The following is a 23,798-nucleotide window of genomic DNA, read 5'->3' as shown; positions in this document are numbered from 1 at the left end:
TAAGTTGTGGCTCCAGCAAACCAGGTAGGACATTCCTTTTTTTAATTAAGGTGGCTGGAGTGTCTATCATATTGGTTGTTCATTTGTATCAATAGTCCATTGACTTGACCGGAATAGTTATCGAGCTGATTGTTCTTTTGTATCGGTGGCCTTATAACCTCTGACAATTCTGACATCGGGCAGTGAACTTGTAGAACCACTGGGGAGATGAGAAAGAGTCTCTCCCCGATGTCGGGTCCAATTTCACTCGCCGGCTGAGCTCGAAGAAATAAACGGGCGAAAAGATAAGTAACGATCTTTTTGTGCTGTCGTTATTTGATCCAGCAAAGTTACGTTTACAATTATGCCTCATCTCCTGCCCGTCCTTTCTATCATCTCTGTTGCACGCTATCTTTGATTTACTTCTGTTTTCCCCTTCCTCAGCCCTATCACTCCAGTTACCATCCCCTTGCCAAATTAATTTAAACCCTCCCTAACAGCTCTATTAAACCTGCCTGCTAGGAATTTGGACCCCTTTGGGTTCAGGTGTAACCCATCCTTTTTGTACAGGTCGTACCTCCCCCAGAAGATGCCCCAGTGATCCAGGAACCTGAAGCCCTGCTCCCTACACCAGTCTCTCAGCCAGGCATTAATATGTTGTTGGCTATCCACTCTATCTGTGCCTGTTATCATCCTGTACTCTTCTAACAAGTCACCGCTCAACGTTTCCTCATAAGACATTTGACTTTACTCAGCCGGCAGTTGGGGTCAAAGAACCAGCCGCTTTGTAAAATGTTTTTGCCGTTATTCAGCGAGTGTTCCCTCCTCTCATCAACTTATTTGTTCCTCATGCAGCGAGCAACAAATTCTGTGAAGACTGGATTCCTTCTTTTTTAAATGGCCTTGAGAGTGGAAACCCTTTCCACCTGCGGCAGATCCTGGAGAATTTTAAATTAAAGGTAAGTTACTTTTCCTTTCGGGTGTTCCTACAATGCAGGGTTTGGTTCTGGTTATGGGTTCATGGGGTCAGAGATCACTGCAGCACAGAAATGCACCTTTGGCCCATCTAGTCCATGCCAAACGATGACTGTGCCTACTCCCATTGACCTGCATCTGGATCATCGCCCTCCATACCCTTCCCATCCACGTACGTGTCCAACCTTCTCTTAAATGTTGCCATCGAGCCTGGATTCTTGGGGACTTTGCACATTATAAACACAAGAGATTCTGCAGATGCAGATGATGTTGCCGCGGTAGTGTAGCGATTCACACGATACTTTACAGTACCGGCAACCCGGGTTCATTTACCACCGCTGCCTGTAAGGAGTTTCTGTGTTCTCCCCGTGACCATGTAGGTTTCCACTGGGTGCTCCAGTTTTCTCCCACAGTCCAAAGATGGCTGATAGGTTAATTGGTCATTATAAATTGTTCTGTGATTAGGCTAGGATTAAATTGGGGTATTGCTGAGTGACATGGCTCAAAAGGTTGGAAATGTCTATACTGCAATGTATCTCAATAAATAATTTTTTCAAATGCTGGAAATCCAGAGCAAAGCACGTATACACACACACACACACACACACACGTACGTACGTACACACACACACACACACGTACACACTCAAACACACGCATACATACACACACACATACGCACACACACATACTCACACATATATACACACACACACACACACACGCGCACACACACTCACGTACACTCGCACACTTACACGTACACACTCAAACACACGCATACATACTTTCACACTCACACACACTCACCACTCACATATGCGTGCGTGCACACACACACAATGCTGGAGGAGCCCAGCAGGTCAGGAAGCATCTATGGATTGGAAGAAACCGTCAATGTTTCAAGCTGAGACCCTGCATAATGATGCTTCCTTTCCTGAATGTGCTGGTTTTTATGTCCATTGAGCTCATGACTTAGTTTTAATTGGGGTTTTTTTGTGTTTTTTTGCGGATGATTTTGGGGCAGAGAGGGGAATTGGAGTCAAGTTACGGTTTTAGGGACAGGGATTTGGGGGAATTTGAGGATAGGCCAGAGTCCTGAATCTTCAGAATGTGTGGTAACGCTTGCGGCTGTCCTCAGCATGTCTATAGGTATGGCAGTTGTTAGTGCAAACAACACATTTCACTGTGTTTTGATGTATGTATGATAAAGAAACGTGAATCTTGAATCTTGCTTTCTGGAGCACCATCTAGTCTATGTCCAATCCTACCTTCAGAATAGCTGGGTAAAATTATTGTTACAAGTGCCAAGGTACAGTGAAAAAATTTGTCTTGCATGCAGTCCATACAGATCAATTCATTACCCAGTGCATTGAGGTGGTTGGCATTCGTCTGTCTCGAAGGACAATGGGTGATGGTTATCATTATCATCACAAGCCTGGGCAGAAGGTATGGACATCCTGAGATGCCCAGTCGTCAAAATCCCCCCTCTCGGCCTCACCAATGTAGTCCAAAGGAAAGCTAATGAGGCAGGAGCTGCCGAAAGGATGTTCAATGACATCAGCTGTCTTAGGGGCTCTGCTCCGGATTTGCTGACTGGGTTCACTCCCGTCCTTTGTCTCTCCCGAGGCCGCCCACAAGGCAGTGGGGCCATTTACCTGCTGCTGGGGATCTGGTTCACGAGCACCAAGGCATTGCCACACACGGGTGGGACTGCGTGCTACATGTGCAGGGGCCAGACCTCCTCTGCACTGAGGTAGTTCAAGGTAAAACAATAACAACACTGAATAAAGTGTTACAGTTACAGAGAAAGTGCAGTGCAAGCAGACAGTAAGGCACAAGGCCATAATGAAGTAGAGTGAGGTCAAGACTCTATCCTATCATACCAGAGGGATGTTCAGTATTGTCATATCAATGGGGTAGAAGCTGCCTTGTGCCTGCTGGTACGTGCTTCCAGCTTTTGTATTTTCTGCCTGATGGGAGTTGGGAGAAGAGAGAACGTCTGGAGTGAGTGAGCTTTTTGATTATGATGCCTGTCAACCCTCAGATGGAGTAGATGTGGAGAGGATGTTTCCCATAGTCAGAGGGTCGAGGACCAAAGTACAAAGTTCAATTTATTATTAGGGTACATACATGTCACCACATACAACCCCCGAGATTCTTTTTCTGTGGGCATCCTTAGCAAATCTATAGAACAGTAACTGTAAACAGGACAGCAAACTCTGCAAATGCAGATATAAATAAATAGCAATAAATAACGAGAGCATGAAATAACAAGACAAAGAGTCCTTAAAGTGAGGCCATCAGTTGTGGGAACAGCAGAAGTAGAATGAGTGTAGTTGTCCCTTTTTGTTCAAGAACCTGATGGTTAAGGGGTAGTAACTGTTCTTGAACCTGGTGGTGCGAGTCCTGAGGCTCTTGTACCTTCTACCTGATGACAGCAGTGAGAAGAGAGCATGACCTGGGTGGTGGAGTTCTCTGATCATGGATGCAGCTTTTCTACGACAACGTTTCATGTAGATGTGCTCAATGGTTGGGAAAGTTTTACCCATGACGTACTGGGCTGAATCCACTACCTTTTGTAGGATTTTCCACTCAAGGCATTAGTGTTCCCGTACCAAGCCGTAATATAGCCAGTCGGCGCACTTTCCACCACACATCGATAGAAGTTTGCCAAGAGTTTTGAGGACGTGCTGAACCTCCGCAGACTCTTGAGGAAGTAGAGGCACTGTTGTACTTTCTCCGCAATAATATTTATATGACAGGTCCTCTGAGATAGTGACACCCAGGAATTTAAAGCTCCAGACCCTCCCCGCCTCTGATCCTACGATGATTATTGGCTCAATGGTCCTCTGGTTTCCTTCTCCTGAAGTCTACAATCAGTTCCTTGGTCTTAGTGACATTGAGTGAGAGGTTGTTGTTACTACACCACTCAGCCAAGTTTTCAATCGCCCTCCTGTTTGCTGATTCATCACCCCCTTTGATACAGCCCACCAAAGTGGTGTCATCTGCAAAGTTGTATAAGGTGTTGGAGTTGTACTTAGCAACCAAGTCATAGGTGTAAAGTAGTAGAGCAGGTGGATGAGTACACATCCCTGTGGTCTTCATAGAAACATAGAAAATAGGTGCAGGAGTAGGCCATTTGGCCCTTCGAGCCTGCACCGCCATTCAGTATGATCATGGCTGATCATCCAACTCAGAACCCTGTACCAGCCTTCCCTCCATACCCACTGATCCCTTTAGCCACAAGGGCCATATCTAACTCCCTCTTAAATATAGCCAATGAACTGGCCTCAACTGTTTCCTGTGGCAGAGAATTCCACAGATTCACCACTCTCTGTGTGAAGAAGTTTTTCCTAATCTCGGTCCTAAAAGGCTTCCCCTTTATCCTCAAACTGTGACCCCTCGTTCTGGACTTCCCCAACATCGGGAACAATCTTCCTGCATCTAGCCTGTCCAATCCCTTTAGGATTTTATACGTTTCAATAAGATCCCCCCTCAATCTTCTAAATTCCAATGAGTATAAGCCTAGTTGATCCAGTCTTTCATCATATGACTGTGCTGATGGAGATTTTGGAGGAGATGTTTTTGCCAACCCGAACTGACTGGGGTCTACAAGTGAGGAAATCTGGGATCCAATTGCACGAGGGGGTATTGAGGCCCAGGTCTTGGAGTTTACTGGTTAGTTTTGAGGGGGATGATGGTATGAAATGCTGAGCTGTAATCAATATAGAGCATCAAGTGTATGCAGTCTTTGCTGTCCAGATGTTTCAGGGTTGCATGAAGAGCCAATGAGATGGCATCTGTTGTGGACCTGTTCCGATAGTCAAATTGCAGCAGATCCAAGTCGCCACTCAGTCAGGAGCTTGTATGCTTCAATACCAACCTCTCAAGACACTCCCATCATTATGGATGTAGGTGCCACTGGGTGCAGCCTGAATGCACAGCCTCAGACAGCAAAACAGAGATGAAGAGAAATTTCTTCAGCCAGAGAGTGGTGAATCTGTGGAATTCAATGGCTGTGGAGGCCAAGTCATTGGGTATACTTAAAGTGAAGGTTGATAGGTTCTTGATTAGTCAGGGTGTCAAAGATTGTAAAACAAAGGCAGCAGAATAGGACTAAGAGAAATAATTGATTAGCTATAATAGAATTGCAGAGCAGACTCAATGGGCTGAATGGCCTATTATCATGACAATCTCCACTAGCTTGCTGTGTTCCTTGACTTTCAGTAACCAACTCCGCACAACCAGAAACCAAAACCTTGAACCACCTGGTCCCAAATGCCCAATATCAGACCCGCCTGTGTCTGAGCAATGTGGTAACTGGCTCACAGTGTGGGCCCTGCTTTACTGGTTTCTTTCAATCTGTTAACTTTCCCTCCTCCTTGCTCTCCCTCAGGCCATCCAGGACATGAACAGTCTAAAGCGGTACATTCAGCAGGCTGAAATGAACAACTACGCCCTGTTCAAGTGCTTTGTCTTTCTCAAGAACTGCGGCAATGGGGATGTCCTGCTGCGTAACGTGAAAGTGGAGCACGTCAACATGCCCGAGGCTTGCAGTGTGGTGAAGGTGCTTGAGGAATTCATGTACGAGGAAGGTGTGATTACCCCCACTAACTAACAATAGGTTGTGTCAGACGTACTTTAACGAAGACTTCCCTCTTTAAATGTTGTGCTACTTGTGGAGAAACCTCACTGTCACCGATATTTGTTTGGCAACGCATGGATTCAGATATTTATTCCTATCAGAAGAGGTAATTGGGGGGGGGGCAAGAGAGAAAGAGAGGAACAGTTTTTTTTAAAAGGGGGATTTGTGATTGGTTACTGATCACTGGAAAATTTAACATGGTGAACTGTAGTTATTTTCCTTGTCTGTCATTAATAGAGTTGTTACTCTGATTGTTTAGAAACATGTAGAGTGTAACTTTACTAAAGTTTATCAACCAAAACACTACTTGAAGATTCAGAGACACACCCACAGAATGAAACCTGCCCACACTAGAGTGTGTGTTATTAATTAATTGTAAATAGTTGCCGTGTGTTCTAGGAATCTGTCTGGTTAAAAATGAAAATGTACCCTGGTTTGTTCAGAATCCAAATAGAAAATCAATATTGGATGATTTTTGGTGTAGATCTGTCTGCTTCTGTCAGTTTTATATTTTATTAAGGAATGTATATCTCTGAATTAATTAAAGTAGATGCTTAATTAGCATGTGAGCTTTTACTGGTTTTTAAAGATTTAAAGTATAAAGTTTTCAAAATTTAAAGATCTATAGTATTAATGGTAAGACTCTTGGCAGTGTGGAGGATCACAGGGATCTTGTCCGAGTCCATAGGACGCTCAAAGCTACTGTGTGGTTAAGAAAGCATACGGTGTATTGGCCTTCATCAATCGTGGAATTGAATTTAGGAGCCGAGAGGTGATGTTGCAGCTATATAGGACCCTAGTCAGACCCCACTTAGAGTAGTGTGCTCAGTTCTGGTCGCCTCACTACAGGAAGGATGTGGAAGCCATAGAAAGGGTGCAGAGGAGATTTACAAGGATGTTGCCTGGATTGGGGAGCCTGCCTTATGAGAATAGGTTGAGTGAACTCGGCCTTTTCTCCTTGGAGCAACGGAGGATGAGAGGTGACCTGATAGAGGTGTATAAGATGATGAGAGGCATTGATCGTGTGGATAGTCAGAGGCTTTTTCCCAGGGCTGAAATGGTTGCCACAAGAGGACACAGGTTTAAGGTGCTGGGGAGTAGGTACAGAGGAGATGTCAGGGGTAAGTTTTTTACTCAGAGAGTGGTGAGTGCATGGAATGGGCTGCCGGCAACGGTGGTAGAGGTGGATACAATAGGGTCTTTTAAGAGACTTAAATAGGTACATGGAGCTTAGTAAAATAGAGGGCTATGGGTAACCTTAGTAATTTCTAAGGTATGGACATGTTTGGCACAACTTTGTGGGCCGAAGGGCCTGTATTGTGCTGTAGGTTTTCTATGTTTCTAAAGATTAGCTTTATTTATCACATGTACATCAAACTATGCCATAGTGGGGTGTGTTGTCAGTGCCAATGACCAACACAGTGTCTATGTAGTGATATAGCACAGAGTTGGCTCTTGCAGATCTTCGAGCCACGCTGCCTCTGCAACCTCAATTAACATTAATCTAATCGTGGGACAATTTACAATGACCAATTAACCTGCCCGATACGTCTTAGAACCGTGGGAGGAAACCGGAGCACCCGGAGGAAACCCATGCAATCATGGGGAGAAAGTACAAACATAATGGCAGGAATTGAACCTCAGTCTCCCAGTCACTGGTGCTGGAAGCGTTTTTGCTAACTGCTGTGTTACCATGCTGCCCCAGGGTTGTTATCAGGTAGGTCAGGTACTGCAGAGCACAGACTGATCCCTCACAGGCTCAGGACAGGACAATGGTAGAAATGATCCTGGGTATTCTGCCCTGCCCCTACCAACCCTCCCCAAACATCTCACCTCCATCACACAAGTTACTTTCTGGAGGTCAGTGATTACTGATTTAAAATAAAATGAACACACTCCAAAAGTTTGTTGAGATAGAAAAGTCCTTTAATAGGACTGCATTCATGGAATGCTGGCTGCCAATATTGCACATACACTCAGTGGTCATGTAATTAGACTCGCCTGTACACCGGCTCGTTAATGCAAATATCTAATCAGCCAGCCATGTGACAGCAACTCAAATGTATAAAAACATGCAGACATAGTCAAGAGGCTCAGTTCTTGTTCAGACCTAATATCAGAATGGGGGAGAAATGTGATCCAAATTACTTTGACTGCAGAATGATTGGTGGTGCCAGATGGGGTGGTCTGAGTATCTCTGAAACTGCTGATTTTCACACACAACCCAGTTTCTGGAGTTTACAGAAAATGGTGTGAAAAACAAAAAGGTCCAGTGAATGGTAGTTCTGTACACGAAAACACCTTGTGAATGAGAGAGGTCAGAGGAGAATGGCCAGACAGGTTCAAGCTGACACGCACGTTATAACAGTGGTGTGCAGAAGAGCATCTGTGAGTGCACGACACTTCAGACCTTGAAGACCTTTGGACTATAGCAGCAGGAGACCATGAACTTACGTTCAATGTCCTTGTTATTAAGTATTGGAGATACCTGATAAAGGTGGCACTGAGTGTATATGTACAACACAACCTGTCCACTCTCCCACATTTTATGTATAAAATTGCTGTCAAAGCACTTATGTTCACAGAGGTGTCAACGATTGTTCTGTTCTGAGTTGTGATAGAGTTATTTTTAGTGCAGGAAGACCTAAAAACTACTTGGTGTGAGGTGGCACAGTAGTGCAGTGGTTAGCACAATGCTTTACAGTATCAGTCACCCAGGTTCAATTACCACTGCTGTCTGTAAGGAGTTTGTATGCTCCCCCTGTGACCGCACGAGTTTCCACTGGGTGCTTTGGTTTCCTCCCACAGTCCAAAGACGTATGGATGAGGTTAATTGGTCATTGTAAATTGTCCTATGATGAGGCCAGGACTAAGTAGGTGGGTTGCTGAGTGGCATGGCTGAAAGGGCCAGAAGGTATTCTGCTCTGTATCTCAATAATAAGGCCATAAGATATCGGAGCAGAATTAGGCCATTTGGCCCATTGAGTCTGCTCCACCATTTCATCATGGCTGATCCATTTCCCCTCAGCCCCAGTCTCCTGCCTTCTCCCTGGATAAATAACTACAAGAACAGAGACAAAATACACCCTCAACAGACTCTGCTCATAGATTTGTAGGGCTTGGATCATCCTTCAAGTGGGAGGGCAGGTTTAGATTGATCTTAGAGTAGGTTAAACAGACAGCACAACATCGTTGGGCAAAAGGGCCTGTATTGTGCTAGACTATTCTCTGTTCTGCTTTTTGACTAAATTGATACTGACAGATAGAGCAGATTTTAAAAAAAATTCCTCCGAGCTATTTTTTAAAAACTTTTCTGCATTTTAACTGCAGATTTGTTCTGTGAGGTTTTCCGTTTATTGTGGTGTATTGTCCATAAAATTGTTGTCTAGGCGGGCCAAATTATCTACAGACCATCATCGCAAACCTTATTTACAGAGTTTGGACAGTTATGTACACTTGGTAAAACCTTTTCTACAGAAGTTAATTGGCACTTGGAGACCAAAGTATTAAACAGGTGAGTGTTACAAAAAAGCTGGGAAGAAAATGTACCATACGTTTGCTCACTGTAACAGTCGGGATGCAGTGCAGCTCTTTCACTGGAGTTTAATTCTTCCGAAGTTGAGAATCTCCAGGAGGACCACAACCTTATCATGATTTGGAGACTTGTGTGCCTCATTGACCTGGAGCGTGTTGGCTCCTGGTAGGATCACCCATGCCAGACAGATCAAAGGGTAGAGGCCAGACTAAGAGCTGTCCACTGGTCCTTCTACATCTGAGTGCGACGGTTCTCCTGAGTCTCCACCCAGAATTCGCACGACTGACAGGAGTGAAAACTGAGGGGAAGCTACTGAAGCGATGAAGGAAGTCCTGAACACCGCCAGATATGGAGCAGCTTCATTGCTGCCCTGAACACCAGCAGTGTAACAGACAGTAAGAAGTAGCGGTTGAGAACTCCACCACTAGATTTCTAAATGGTCCATAAACACTACCTCATTATTCCTCTCTTGTATTAGTTATTTAACTTACAGTAAGTTTTATATCTGATTCTGTACTGCTGCCACAAAACAACAAATTTCACGACACGTCAGTGATAATAATTCTGATTCTCAGTGTAACGCAGCCCTGCTGATACCTGCAGAAGGCAGTATCCATCATTAAGAAACCCTCGCCACCCAGAACATGCCCTCTTCTCATTCCCACCATCAGGGAGGAGGTACAGGAGCTTGAAGACCCACACTCAATTTTTTTTTAGGAACAGTTTCTTCCCCTCCACCATCACATTTTTGAGCAGTCCATGAAATATTCCTAAAATGCTGAGTATGGGTCTTCAGGCTTCTGTATCTCTGTGTCTCCTCCCTGATGCTGGTAATAAGAAGAGTAGAGCAGACTCAACGGGCTAATTCTGCTCCCATGTCCAAGCAGGTCCTTAGGGATGGATGCTGCTGTCTTGGGACATCACCTTTTGCAGATGTCCTCAATGGCGGGTTGGCCAGTGCCATTGATGGAGCTGGCTGAGTTTATAACCCTCTGCAACTTATTCTGATCTTGTGCAGTGGCCCCTCTATACCAGGCAGTGATGCAACCAGCCAGAATGCTCGCCACAGTATATCTATAGAAATTTGCTAGACTCTGGTGACAGTCCAAACCTCCTCAAACGCCTAATGAAATATAGCCACTATCGTGCCTTCTTCATAACTGCATCAATATGTCCAGCCCTGGATAGATCTTCACCCAGGAATGGGAAGCTGCTCTGCTTTTCTACTGCAGCTCTTGTTACAAGCTTCAGTTAGGCACCACTGAATCAAATCCCAGTGTCCATTTATCCAGTTGTTTCAATCAGTTAAGGGTGATGTTCAAAGACATCAGCTTTGCAGAGCCTGTGATTGGAGTTCAATTCCCACTGCTGTCTGTAAGGAGTTTAATATTTTCTCCCCATGAGCACGTGGGTTTCCTCCAAGTGCTCCACGTTCCAAAGACATATGCGTTAGGGCGAGTAAGTTGTGGGCATAATACGCTGCGATGCTTGCGGGCTGCCTGCGGTGTATCCTTGGAGTGTGTTGGTTGTTTGCACAAAACGACACATTTCATTGTATGTTTTGATGTACATGTGACAAATAAAGCTAAACTTTAAAGTCCGGGTTGTGATATCATGCTGGCTTGGCCAGTCCGGAGTATTAAGCTGGGGGAAGCATTCCGATTTCTAGGAGACTGTAGGCGAAGATGTTCCAGAGGATGGCAAAGAGCACGAAGACGAGATAGGCGAAGACAAAGATCCACCAGATGGACTGTTCATGGAGTTTCTGCTCGTAGTTCCTGAGGATCACCAACCCCAGCGTGATCCCCACCAGCACTCCGCCAAGGTGAGACACAAAGCTGGGATGGGTGCAGGACGGGTGGGCGGGTGGGTGGAATCGTAACCAGACGGCACGGCCAAACTCCAGACTCACTGAAAGGGAAAAGGAGACTTGTATTTCTACGGTGCCAACCGCTCCAAAGACCAGCAGGACTGTCAGCGAACAGAGAGGAAGTTCTAGCAAAGCTTGCAAAGTGACCTGAGTTAATAGGGAAAGGTTCAACAGAACAGGACTTTAGCAGACCAGCAGGACCATAAGACATAGGAGCAGAATTAGGCTATTGTACAGTTTTGGTCACCGAATTATAGGAAAGATGTCAACAAAATAGAGAGAGTACAGAGAAGATTTACTAGAATGTTACCTGGCTTTCATCACCTGAGTTACAGAGAAAGGTTGTAGTTGGGTCTTTATTCTCTGGAACGTAGAAGGTTGAAGGGGGGGACTTGATAGAGGTATTTAAAATTATGAGGGGGATAGATAGAGTTGACGTGGGTAGGTTTTTTCCATTGAGAGTAGGGGAGATTCAAACAAGAGGACATGAGTTGAGAGTTAAAAGGCAAAAGTTTAGGGGTAACATGAGGGGGAACTTCTTTACTCAGAGAATGGTAGCTGTGTGGAACGAGCTTCCAGCAGAAGTGGTTGAAGCAGGTTTGATGTTGTCGTTTAAAGTTAAATTGGACAGCTATATGGGCAGGAAAGGAATGGAGGGTTATGGGCTGAGTGCAGGTCGGTGGGACTAGGTGAGAGTAAGAGTTCGGCACGGACTAGAAGGGCCGAGATGGCCTGTTTCTGTGCTGTAATTGTTATATGGTTATTCAGTCGAGGTGAATGAAGGGAGATTTGATAGAGATATAGAAAATTATGAGGGGTATAGATTGGGTTAGTGCTAGCAGGCTTTTTCCACTAGGTTGGTTGAGACTAGAACTGGAGGTGATAGGTTAACAGTATTGGAACAATGGCAGATGGAATTTAGTGCAGGCCAAGTGTGAGGTGTTGCACTTTGGGAGGACAAACGTGGTGAGTGACAGGGGCACCGAGTGCAGTTGAACAGCGGGATCTGCGAATACAGGTTCAGAATTTCTTGAAAGTGGCATCACAGGTAGATAGGGTCGCAAAAAGAGAGCTTTTGGCACTTTGGCCTTTGTAAATCAAAGTATTGCGTACAGCAGATGGGATGTTATGTTGAAGTAAGACGTCGGTGAGGCTGAATTTGGAGTGTTGTGTACATTTGTGGTTAGCTACCTGCAGGAAGGATGTAAATAAGCTTGAAAGAGCGCAGAGAGAAGTTAGTAGGATGTTGGGGACCTGAGTTATAGGGAAGGTTAGATAGAATAGGACTTTATTAGATGCTGAGACATAGGAGCAGGATTAGGCTCTTTGGCCCATTGAGTGTCGGAGACAGAGGGACGTAGAGGGTAAATGCAAGCCAGGCTTTTTCCACTGAGCTTGGGTATACCGAGAACTGAAGGCCATGGTTAACAGTCAAGGGTAAAACGTTTAAATTTAAGAGGAGCATGAGGGGGATCTTCTTCATTCAGAAGGTGATGTGAGAGTGGAAGAAGCTGATGGTGGAAGTGGTGGAAGCAGGTTCATTTATAACATGTAAGAGAAATTTGGATAAGTACATGGACGGGAGAGGTATGGAGAACTATGGTTCAGGTGTAGGTCGATGGGACTGTGCAGGATAACAGTTTAACGTGGACTAGATGAGCCGAAGTTAATGAGCACACCTTCCTGCCCCACTGGATGACTCATATGAAGAGGGTGGGGCTTTGGAGAGGGTGGGTGGATGAACTAAACACTGGATGGCATCGGGACATGATGGTGGCAGCCACAACCTCTGCCCCTGTACTCAATGTGCATGGACTGATTTACCCAGTGCCTGACTGTACACTCTGTCAGGCTCAGCCCGAACTGCTGAACCATCAAAGGAACAGAGCGTGATCACTGTTCAGATGCAATATTTCATCTGCTGTCGTACTCAGACCTCAGGGCATCCCACAGGGCCTTGAATTTACCGTCCTGACCCCTAAACTGACAGCAGATGATGTATAGTTTTTCTCAGCACATATGGTTCTATAAGACATTAGGGGCAGAATTAGGTTTTTTGCCCCATCAAGTCTGCTCCACCATTCCATCATGGCTGATTTATTATTCCTCTCAACCCCTCCTCCTTCCCTTTCTCCTATTGTCCACTCTCCTCTCCTATCAGACTCTTTCTTCTCCAGCCCCTGACATTCCCACCCACCTGGTTTCACCTTATCACCTTCCAGCTAGCCTCTTTCCCCTCCCCTCCTCACCTTTTTATTGATGTGTCTTCCCCTTTCCTCCTCAGTCCTGATGAAGGATCTCAGCCCGAAACATTGACTACTCTTTTCCATTGATGCTGCCTGGCTTGCCGAGTTCTCCAGTATTGTGTGTGTGTTGCTTTGGATTTCCAACATCTGCAGACCTCCTTGTGTTTGTGGTTTACAACCTCATTCTCCTGCCTTCTCTCTGTAACCTTTGATGCCCTTACTACTCAAAAGCCTCTGCTTTAAATATACCCAGTGACTTGGCCATCACAGCTGCCTGTGGCAATGAATTCCACAAATTTACTAGCCTCTGGCAAAAGAAATTCCTCCTCGGCTCTGTTGAATACTTACTACAAATCATGGCAATTCCCATCCGGATCAGTTTGAACTGACATCTCATTCCGGACCAGTTCTGAAAAACATAATGCAATGTTGAGCAGTTTTGCAGCACTTCCAGTAGTTTTCGGAGACGGTCCTACCCCACATGTAAAATGCACCGACAGGGGTTGGCCTTTATAAGTCATTTAATTTTTTAATGTTAAAGTAGGATTGACGTAGTATTGGTGTAAATGGGTGCTTGATGGCCAGGCACATGGTTGACAGAAAGGTAGAGGCTATGTAGGAGGGGAGGGTTAGATTGATCGAGGAATAGGTGAAAGAGTTGGCACAACATTGTGGGCCAAAGGGCCTGTTTCTGTACTGTTTGACTCTATGATAGAGAAAATGTAGAACTGTAGGAAAAAAACCTCACTGAATTCCTTTAAGGCATGGACCCCTACCATTAACCATAGACCCCTGGTTGGGAACCACTGCTGTAAGGGAAGCTACTGTCCTTCCTCAGTCATTCCATCCTTCTTTGGTCAAACCCTCACTGGCAGCTCAGTTAAACAGCTGAGGAAGGAAAACTACACCGACAGCTTCAAAGCTCAAAACTATACCTTTCCACACCAGGCCATGGAGTTAACTAGCGGATAGGCAATAAATAACTCTCCCCCGTACCACCCAAATAACATTGTAAATTTTATTTAGAAGGCCTATGGTGTGTTGGCCTCCATTAGTTGGGGAATTGAGGTTAAGAGCTACACGGTAAAGTTGTAGCTTTATAAAACTCTGGTTAGACCACATCTGGAGTATTGTGTTCCATTCCGGTCCGGTCTCCTCATCATAGGAAAAATGTAGAAGCTTTAAAGAGAGTGCACAGGAGGTTTACCAGGATGCTGCATGTCAGGGGTCATGAAGTCTGTGAAGTTACCATAACTAGAGAGAAGTTTCTCAGGAAACTGAAAGGTCTGAAGGTAGATAAGTCACTTGGACCAGATGGTGTACACCCCAGGGTTCTGAAAGAGGTGACTGAAGAGATTGTGGAAGCATTAGTAATGATCTTTCAGGAATCACAGATTCTGGAATAGTTCCAGAAGACTGGAAAATTGCAAACGTCACTCCAATCTTCAAGAAGGGAGAGAGGCAGAAGAAAAGAAATATAGGCCAGTTAGTCTGACCTTCGTGGTTGGGAAGATGTTGGAGTTAATTATTAAGAATGAGATCTCAGGGGACTTGGATGCATATGATAAAATAGGCCGTAGTCAACCTGGTTTCCTCAAGGGAAAATCTTGCCTGACAAATCTGTTGGAATTCTTTGAAGAAATAACAAGCAGGATAGTCAAAGGAAAATGTTATGTACTTGGGAGTTTCAGAAGGCCTTTGAACAAGGTGCCACACATAAGGCTGCTTATCAAGCAATGACTCCATGATATTACAGGAAAGATTCTAGCATGGATAAAGCAGTGGCTGATTGATAGGAGGCAAAGAGTGGGAATAAAGGGAGCCTTTTCTAGCTGGCTGCTGGTGACTAGTCGTGTTCCACAGGGGTCTGTGTTGGGACCGATTCTCTTTACATTATATGTCAATGATTTAGATGATGGAATTGATGGCTTTGTTGCGAAGTTTGCAGACTATATGAAGATAGGTAGAGGGACGGGTAGCTTTGAGGAGGTAGAGAGGCTACAGAAGGACAGGCAGATTAGGAGAATGGGCAAAAAAATGGCAGATGGAACACAGTGTAGGGAAGTGTACAGTCATGCACTTTGGTAGAAGAAATGAAAGGGTTGACTATTTTCTAAATGTAGAGAAAATACAAAAAAAACTGAGATGCAAAGGGACTTGGGAGTCCTTGTGCGGGATTCCCTAAAGGTTAATTTGCAGGTTGAGGCTGTGGTGAGGAAGGCAAATGTGATGTTAGCATTCATTTCAAGAGGAGTAGAATATAAAAGCATGGATGTAACATTGAGACTTTATAAAACACTGGTGAGGCCTCACTTGGAGTATTGTGAGCAGTTTTGGGTCCCTTATCACAGAAAGGATGTTCTGAAACTGGAGAGGGTTCAAAGGAGGTTCACAAAAATGATTCCAGGATTGAATGGCCTGTCATATGATAGCTCTGGGCATGTATTCACTAGAATTCTGAAGAATGATGGGTGACCTCATTGAAACCTATAAAATGCTGGAAGGCCTTGTGAGAGTGGATGTGGAGAGTATGCTTCCTACGGTACGAAAGTCTTAGACCAGAGGACACAGCCTCAGAATCGAGGCACATCCTTTTCAGAACAGAGACGAGGAGGAATTTCTTTACCAGAGAGTGATGAACTCGTTCCACAGGGATCTCTGGAGGCCAAGTCTTTATGTATATTTAAGCAAGAGTTTGATAGATTCTTGATTGTCAGGACTTGAAGGGATATGGGGAGAAGGCAGGAGATTGGGGCTGAGAAGAAAATTGGATCAGCCAGGATGAAATGGTGGAGTGGATTTGATGGGTCAAATGGTCAGATTCTGTTCCTATATCTTATGGTCTTGTATATAGCCAGGGAGCCTAAGACTTTTGCACAGTACTGTAGTAATTCTATGTATTACATCGTACTGCTGCCACAAAAAAAAATGAATTTTATGACATATGTGAGTGATGATAAACCTGATTCTGATCTGGGTCTTTATTGTGGACTGAGAGTGGGAAGGGGGCAAGGAGAGGGGAATCATGGTTGGGAAAAAGGGAAGGGAGAGTGGAGGGAATGGGAAGCACCAGAGAAACAGTCTGTAATGATCAATAAACCAATTGTTTGGAATCAAATGACCTTGCCTGATGTCTCAGCACCTGCACTATCCACCTCCTTCCAGCACTACTTCTCTGCCACCTGTTCCAGACCCTTCCTGCAGTGCCCCACCCTTGCCATTCCCAAATCCTTTGCTCCCTACCAGATTTACAAACTCACTCTTTGCTACACATTGACAAACACAGTACTGTGCAAACTCTTAGGCACCCTAGCTGTATATATATATGCCCAAGACCTTTGCACAGCACTGTAGGTGGAGTGCACTGGGGCTTTTCTCTTTGCAGTGAAGGAGAACGAGAGGGACTTGATAGAGGTGTACAAGATGATAAGAGACGTAGCCAGCACTTTCTTTCCAGACACAAGAGGTACTGCAGATGCTGGAAATCTAGAGCAGTGTGCTGGAGGAGCTCAGAAGGTTAGGCAGCATCTGTGGATGGGAATAGACAGCCAATGTTTTGGGTTGAGACCCTTCTTCCCAGGGCAGAAATAGCTAATACAAGGCGGTATAATTTTAAGATGAATGGAGTAAAGTATAGCGGGGGGATGTCAGAGGTGTTTTTTTTTAAACACTGAGTGTTAGGTATGTGGAAATTGCTGCCAGAGATGGTGGTTGAGACAGGTACATTAGGGGCATTAAACAGATGCTTACAGTAGATAGGCATGTGGATGAAAGAAAAATGGATTAGACTGATCCAGGTGTGGAAGTAGGTTGGGGTTTGGCATGTCAAAGTGGCCCGTGGTCTACTGTATGTTCTGTGTTCACACTCTGTATCTCGGTACGTGTGACAGTAATAAACTAATTCGAAATATGACTGACTCTCATTGTGTGTCTTTGGTGACTAGCCACCACGTGTCTGCGGAAGGTCTGTTTGTTACAGAGTGTGTGTGATGTGGATCCTGCACTCTACTCGTCGAAAAGCACCGGGGCCAGGCGCGTCTCATTACCATGGCTACGTTGGCCAGATGTGCGGAGATGAGTGCGTAAACTCCTCCCGAGGATCCCGCTACGGGCGCAGTCATGTCTGCCACCGACACGCCCAGTGAACCTGATGAGAAGGGGGAGAAGGCATCAGAGTGAAGGCTTGAGAAGCCCGGAGAAACATTCACTGATCTTGTACCTTTCGTAACCACGACTTAGAGCATATAACCGTAAACCCACGTATACTACCTCACGCTGCATTTGCCTTCCTCAACACCAGCTCAACGTGCAGGTTAACCTTTAGGTAATCCTTCACTCAGACTCTCAAGTCCCTTTGCACCTCTGTCTTCTGAATTTTCACCCCGTTTAGAAAATAGTCCACGCCTTTATTCTATCTAGTAAGTACACAACCCATACACTGCTGGGCGCTGTGTTCCATCTGTCACTTCTTTGCCTATTCTCCCAATCTGTCTAAGTCCTTTTGCAGACTACCTGCCCCTCAACCTATCTTTATATCATCTTCAAACTTGTCCACAAAGCTATCAATTCCATCATCTAAATCATTGACATATAACGTAAAAAGAATCGGTCCCAACACCAACCCCTGTGGAACACCACTGCTCACCGGCAGCCAACTGGAATAGGCCCCCTTTGTACCCTTGCACCCAAATTTCTCACAGCCAGAGAGGCAGCCCGTGTAATGTACACTCAGTAGGTACCTCCTGTACCTAATAACTGGCCACTGAGTGTATGTTCATTGTCTTCTGCTGTAGCCCGTCCACTTCGAGGTTCGATGTGTTGTGTGTTCAGAGATACTGTTCTGCAAGCCACTGGTTATCTGAGTTATTATCACCTTCCTCTCAGCTTGAACCTGTCAGTCTGACCATTCTCCTCTGACCTCTCTCATTAACAAGGCACTTTCACCCACAGAACTGCCGCTCACTGGATTTTATTTTTGTTTTTTGCAGCATTCTCTGTAAACTCTAGAGACTGTTGTGCATGAAAATCCCAGGAGATCAGCAGTTTCTCAGATTTTCAACACCCTGTTGGACACCAACAATCTCCATGGTCAAAGTCACTTAGATCACATTTCTTCCCCATTCTGATGTTTGGTCTGAACACCTGAATCTCTTGACCACGTCTGCATGCTTTAAAGCATTGAGTTGCTGCCATATGATTGGTTGATTAGATATTTGCAATAACAACCTACTATTTGTTATTTGCAATAACAAATAACAATTTGTCAAATGGTAGAAGCTGAATCATCTGCAGCTCAGCATCAGTAAGACAAAGGAGATGGTGATGGACTTTAGGAGGACAAAGCCTGCACTGCTCCCTGTTACTGTTGATGGTGAGGACGTGGGTGCGGTGAGAGCCTACATGTACCAGGGCTGAACCTGGATGACAGACTTGAGTGGAGCACCAACACAGAGGCCGTGTACAAGAGGGGCCAGAGTCGCCTCTACTTCCTGAGGAGACTGAGGTCCTTCAAGTATGCAGGCCTTTTTCACATGTTCTACCAGTCTGCTGTCACCAGTACAATCTTCTATGTGGTGATGCGCTGGGGCAATGGCATCAACATGGGTGATGCCAACAGGCTCAATAAACTGATTAGGAAGGCTGGCTCAAACTGGATACACTGGAGGCTGTAGTAGAACAAAGGACCCGACGGAAAATCCTGGCAATTCTGGACAATGTTTCTCACCCTCTGCACGCCACCTTGGCTGAACAGAGGAGCACGTATAGTAATAGACTAAGACAACTGCGCTTCTCCTAAGAGCGATATGAGGCCATTCTTACCATCAGCCATTAGGCTCTATAGTGAGTCACCTATAGCTGGGGAAGTGATCTTGTAATCTTTGACTTGTTAATCTTGTACATCTTATTTTTAAGATAACTTATTTTTATGCTTTCTTACTTCTAATATTTGTGTATTTTTACACTTGTAATGCTACTGTGACACTGTAATTTCCTTTGGGACCAATAAAATATCTATCTATCTATCTATCTAACGTGCGGGTGTACAGGTATACCTAATAAAGTGGCCACTTAGAATAAGCACCCCAGCTAATTGGGGCACAGGTAGATCCCATAACTTGCAGATCACACACTTTCAACTGGCATACCGTCAACATCCTGACTTTGTGCAATGACACACAGATCCCAGGCGTGAAGGTAATCTATTCCTGTCTCTTTACAAAGCTGACTGAACATTGATCGCTGCTGTCCGCCTGTCAGCCGCCCAGGTCAGGCATTATATTCATCAGGCCAATATTGACAAACTGTTGTCAACTCCCCTCCTCCACTGACAATCCATCAGCAGATGTCAATGTGTATTGTACATCGTGCCTGGAAATCTGGCAGGGGCACAGGCTGCCTTCACACTCAGTTATGTGGGACAAACAGACCACTGGGGTTAACATGCACATACTGGTGTTTCTCCTCAATGAGACTCCTTCACTTCATCTTCCTCTCTGTTCCATTCTCCTGCTTGTGGTTACCCAGGCTATGTGCTCCAACTGAATGCGGAAGTGAGTTCCCCATCCCACTCTTGGTGAATACGTTTCTGAGTTCTTTATTGCGTTCAATAGTGTTTTGATCACTTATTACTTACACTCACTTCCACGACTGTTACACCCCGTCAGCCTGTCTTCCACTGTTACACCCGTCAGTCCGTCCCTGTTACACTCGTCAGCCCGTCCCCGACTGTTACACCTGTCAGCCCGTCCTCCACTGTTACACTCGTCAGCCCGTCCCCCACTGTTACACCCGTCAGTCCGTCCTTCACTGTTACACCCATCAGCCCGTCCCCAACTGTTACACTCCGTCAGCCTGTCTTCCACTGTTACACCCGTCAGTCCGTCCCCGACTGTTACACCTGTCAGCCCGTCCCCGACTGTTACACTCGTCAGCCCGTCCCCCACTGTTACACTCGTCAGCCCGTCCCCCACTGTTACACCCGTCAGCCCGTCCTTCACTGTTACACCCGTCAGCCCGTCCCCGACTGTTACACCCGTCAGCCCGTCCCCCACTGTTACACCTGTCAGTCCCTCCTTCACTGTTACACCCGTCAGCCCGTCCCCAACTGTTACACCCCGTCAGCCTGTCTTCCACTGTTACACCCGTCAGTCCATCCCCGACTGTTACACTCGTCAGCCCGTCCCCGACTGTTACACCTGTCAGCCCGTCCCCGACTGTTACACTCGTCAGCCCGTCCCCCACTGTTACACTCGTCAGCCCGTCCCCCACTGTTACACCCGTCAGCCCGTCCTTCACTGTTACACCCGTCAGCCCGTCCCCGACTGTTACACCCGTCAGCCCGTCCCCCACTGTTACACCTGTCAGTCCCTCCTTCACTGTTACACCCGTCAGCCCGTCCCCGACTGTTACACCCGTCAGCCTGTCCTTCACTGTTACACCCGTCATTCCCTCCTTCACTGTTACACCCGTCAGCCCATTCCCCCACTGTTACACTCGTCAGTCCGTCCCCGACTGTTACACCCGTCAGCCCGTCCCCGACTGTTACACCCGTCAGTCCGTCCTTCACTGTTACACCTGTCAGCCCGTCCCCCACTGTTACACCCGTCAGCCCGTCCCCCACTGTTACACTCGTCAGTCCGTCCCCGACTGTTACACCCGTCAGTCCGCCCTTCACTGTTACACCCGTCAGCCCGTCCCCCACTGTTACACCCATCAGCCCGTCCCCGACTGTTACACCCGTCAGCCCGTCCCCACTGTTACACTCGTCAGCCCGTCCCCGACTGTTACACTCCATCAGCCCATCCCCCACTGTTACACCCGTCAGCCCGTCCCCCACTGTTACACCCGTCAGTCCGTCCTTCACTGTTACACCCGTCAGCCCGTCCCCGACTGTTACACCCGTCAGCCCGTCCCCCACTGTTACACTCGTCAGCCCGTCCCCCACTGTTACACTCGTCAGTCCGTCCCCGACTGTTACACCCGTCAGCCCGCCCGTCCTTCACTGTTACACCCGTCAGCCCGTCCCCCACTGTTACACCCGTCAGCCCGTCCCCCACTGTTACACCCGTCAGCCCGTCCCCAACTGTTACACCCGTCAGCCCGTCCCCCACTGTTACACCCGTCAGCCCGTCCTCGACTGTTACACCCGTCAGCCCGTCCCCCACTGTTACACTCGTCAGTCTGTCCCCGACTGTTACACCCGTCAGCCCGTCCCCCACTGTTACACCCGTCAGCCTGTGCCCCACTGTTACACCTGTCAGTCCATCCCTGACTGTTACACTGGTCCTTTCTTGACTGTTACACCCTGGCAATCTGTCCTTGACTGTTACACCCGTCAGTCCCTCCTCGACTGTTACACCCGTCAGTCCCTCCTCGACTGTTACAACCGTCAGCTCCTCCTGGAATGTTACACTTGTCAGTCTGCACTCGACTGTTGCTGGTCTTTTACACCCATCACCCACCTCCTTGTCTGTTACAACCATTAGCGCCCACCCCCATCAGAAGTCAGACTGAACAGGTTTCTAGATACTTGAGGAACAGAGGCGATGGGACTGGAGTAGGAACGTGGTGTCGAGGTCGAAGCTCGATGTGAGATAGATCAACTGGTTGGTGTTGCCACAACAGCTTGTACTCAACGTCAGTAAGACCAGGGAGTTGATTGTGGACTTCAGGAAGGGAGAGCCTAGGGAACACACACCAGTCCTCATTGAGGGATCAGCCGTGGAGAGGATGAACAACATCTCGGAATATCTATCCACAGCTCAACACGTTGATGCAGTTACAAAGAAGGCACGTCAGCGGCTATATTTCATTAGGAGTTTGAGGAGATTTGGGCTGTCACCAAAGACATTTGCAAATTTCTACACACGTACCATGGACAGCATTCGAACTGGTATGGAGCAGCCACTGCACAGGATCAGAAAAAGCTGCAGAAAGTTGTAAACTCAGCCAGCACCATCATGGGCTCTAGACTTCCCATGACTGAGGACAACTTCAAAAGGAGATGCCTCAAAAAGTCGGCCTCCATCATGAAGGACCCCATCACCCAGGACATGTCCTCTTCTCATTGCCCCCATCACCCAGGACATGTCCTCTTCTCTTTGCTACCATCACCCAGGACATGTCCTCTTCTCATTGCTACCATCACCCACGACATGTCCTCTTCTCTTTGCCACTATCAGGAGGGAGGTACAGGAGCCTGAAGACACACACTCAACAATTCAGGAACAGCTTCTTCCCTCTGCCATCTGATTTCTGAATGGGCATTGAACTCTTGGAATTGCTTCACTGCTTTTTTCACAAACGAGAGAATCTGCAGATGCTGGAAATCTGAGTAACACGCACAAAATGCTGGAGGAGCTCAGCAGGCCAGGCAGCAGCTATGGAAAAAGTGCAGTCGACGCTTTAGGCCGAGACCCGTCAGCAGGACAAGTCCTGCCTGGCCTGCTGAGTTCCTCCAGCATTGTGTGTGTGTGTTGCTCACGACTCTTTTCCCCTCGTTTTTACTGCTACTTATTTTTTATATATACTTACTGTAATTTGTAGTCTTTTTATTATGTATGGCAATGTACTGCTGTCATAAAACAACAAATTTCATGATGTATGCTGGTGATACATGAAGTAGCTGTGGAGATTGCTGAGGCATTAGCGATGATCTTTCAAAAGTCGATAGATTCTGGCATGGTTCCGGAGGACTGGAAGATTGCAAATGTCACTCCGCTATTTAAGAAGGGGGCAAGGAAGCAAAAAGGAAATTATAGACCTGTTAGCTTGACGTCGGTGGTTGGGAAGTTGTTGGAGTCGATTGTCAAGGATGAGGTTACAGAGTACCTGGAGGCATATGACAAGATAGGCAGAACTCAGCATGGATTCCTTAAAGGAAAATCCTGCCTGACAAACCTATTACAATTTTTTGAGGAAATTACCAGTAGGCTGGACAAGGGAGATGCAGTGGATGTTGTATATTTGGATTTTCAGAAGGCCTTTGACAAGGTGCCACACATGAGGCTGCTTAACAAGATAAGTGCCCATGGAATTACAGGAAAGAGAGAGTGGGAATAAAGGGATCCTATTCTGGTTGGCTGCCGGTTACCAGCGGTGTTCCACAGGGATCAGTGTTGGGGCCGCTTCTTTTTACATTGTACATCAACGATTTAGATTATGGAATAGATGGCTTTGTGGCTAAGTTTGCTGACGATACGAAGATAGGTGGAGGGGCCAGTAGTGCTGAGGAAACGGAGAGTCTGCAGAGAGACTTGGATAGATTGGAAGAATGGGCAGAGAAGTGGCAAATGAAGTACAATGTTGGAAAGTGTATGGTTATGCACTTTGGCAGAAGAAATAAACGGGCAGACTATTATTTAAATGGGGAAAGAATTCAAAGTTCGGAGATGCAACGGGACTTGGGAGTCCTCGTACAGGATTCCCTTAAAGTTAACCTCCAGGTTGGTTCAGTAGTGAAGAAGGCAAATGCAATGTTGGCATTCATTTCTAGAGGAATAGATTATAGGAGCAGGAATATGATATTGAGGCTCTATAAGGCAC

General features: G+C 46.3%; 2 protein-coding genes across 3 annotated transcripts in view; one reads left to right on the top strand and one right to left on the bottom strand.

The window, feature by feature from the left end:
- The window catches only part of c22h17orf75 (chromosome 22 C17orf75 homolog), a 39,679-nt gene extending 33,515 nt beyond the window's left edge, over positions 1–6,164 (top strand). Inside the window, exons 9-10 of the mRNA XM_063030654.1 lie at positions 835–938; positions 5,354–6,164. Coding sequence (XP_062886724.1) covers positions 835–938; positions 5,354–5,575 — 326 coding nt within the window. The 3' untranslated portion in view covers positions 5,576–6,164. The remainder of the gene's footprint in view (positions 1–834; positions 939–5,353) is intronic.
- A 118-nt stretch (positions 6,165–6,282) lies between these two features.
- rhbdl3 (rhomboid, veinlet-like 3 (Drosophila)) overlaps positions 6,283–23,798 on the bottom strand; it is a 54,435-nt gene continuing 36,919 nt past the window's right edge. For both annotated transcript variants that reach the window (XM_063030652.1, XM_063030653.1), the window contains 3 exons: positions 17,300–17,400; positions 13,602–13,662; positions 6,283–11,048 (listed from right to left, as the gene is read on the bottom strand). In XM_063030652.1, coding sequence (XP_062886722.1) covers positions 10,777–11,048; positions 13,602–13,662; positions 17,300–17,400 — 434 coding nt within the window. In that variant the 3' untranslated portion in view covers positions 6,283–10,776. The remainder of the gene's footprint in view (positions 11,049–13,601; positions 13,663–17,299; positions 17,401–23,798) is intronic.

This window comes from Mobula hypostoma, chromosome 22, assembly GCF_963921235.1.
Source record: "Mobula hypostoma chromosome 22, sMobHyp1.1, whole genome shotgun sequence".
NCBI classification, from domain to species: domain Eukaryota; kingdom Metazoa; phylum Chordata; class Chondrichthyes; order Myliobatiformes; family Myliobatidae; genus Mobula; species Mobula hypostoma.
The sequence above is the reverse complement of the archived record's forward strand: the minus strand, read 5'-3'. Positions and strand labels throughout refer to the sequence as shown.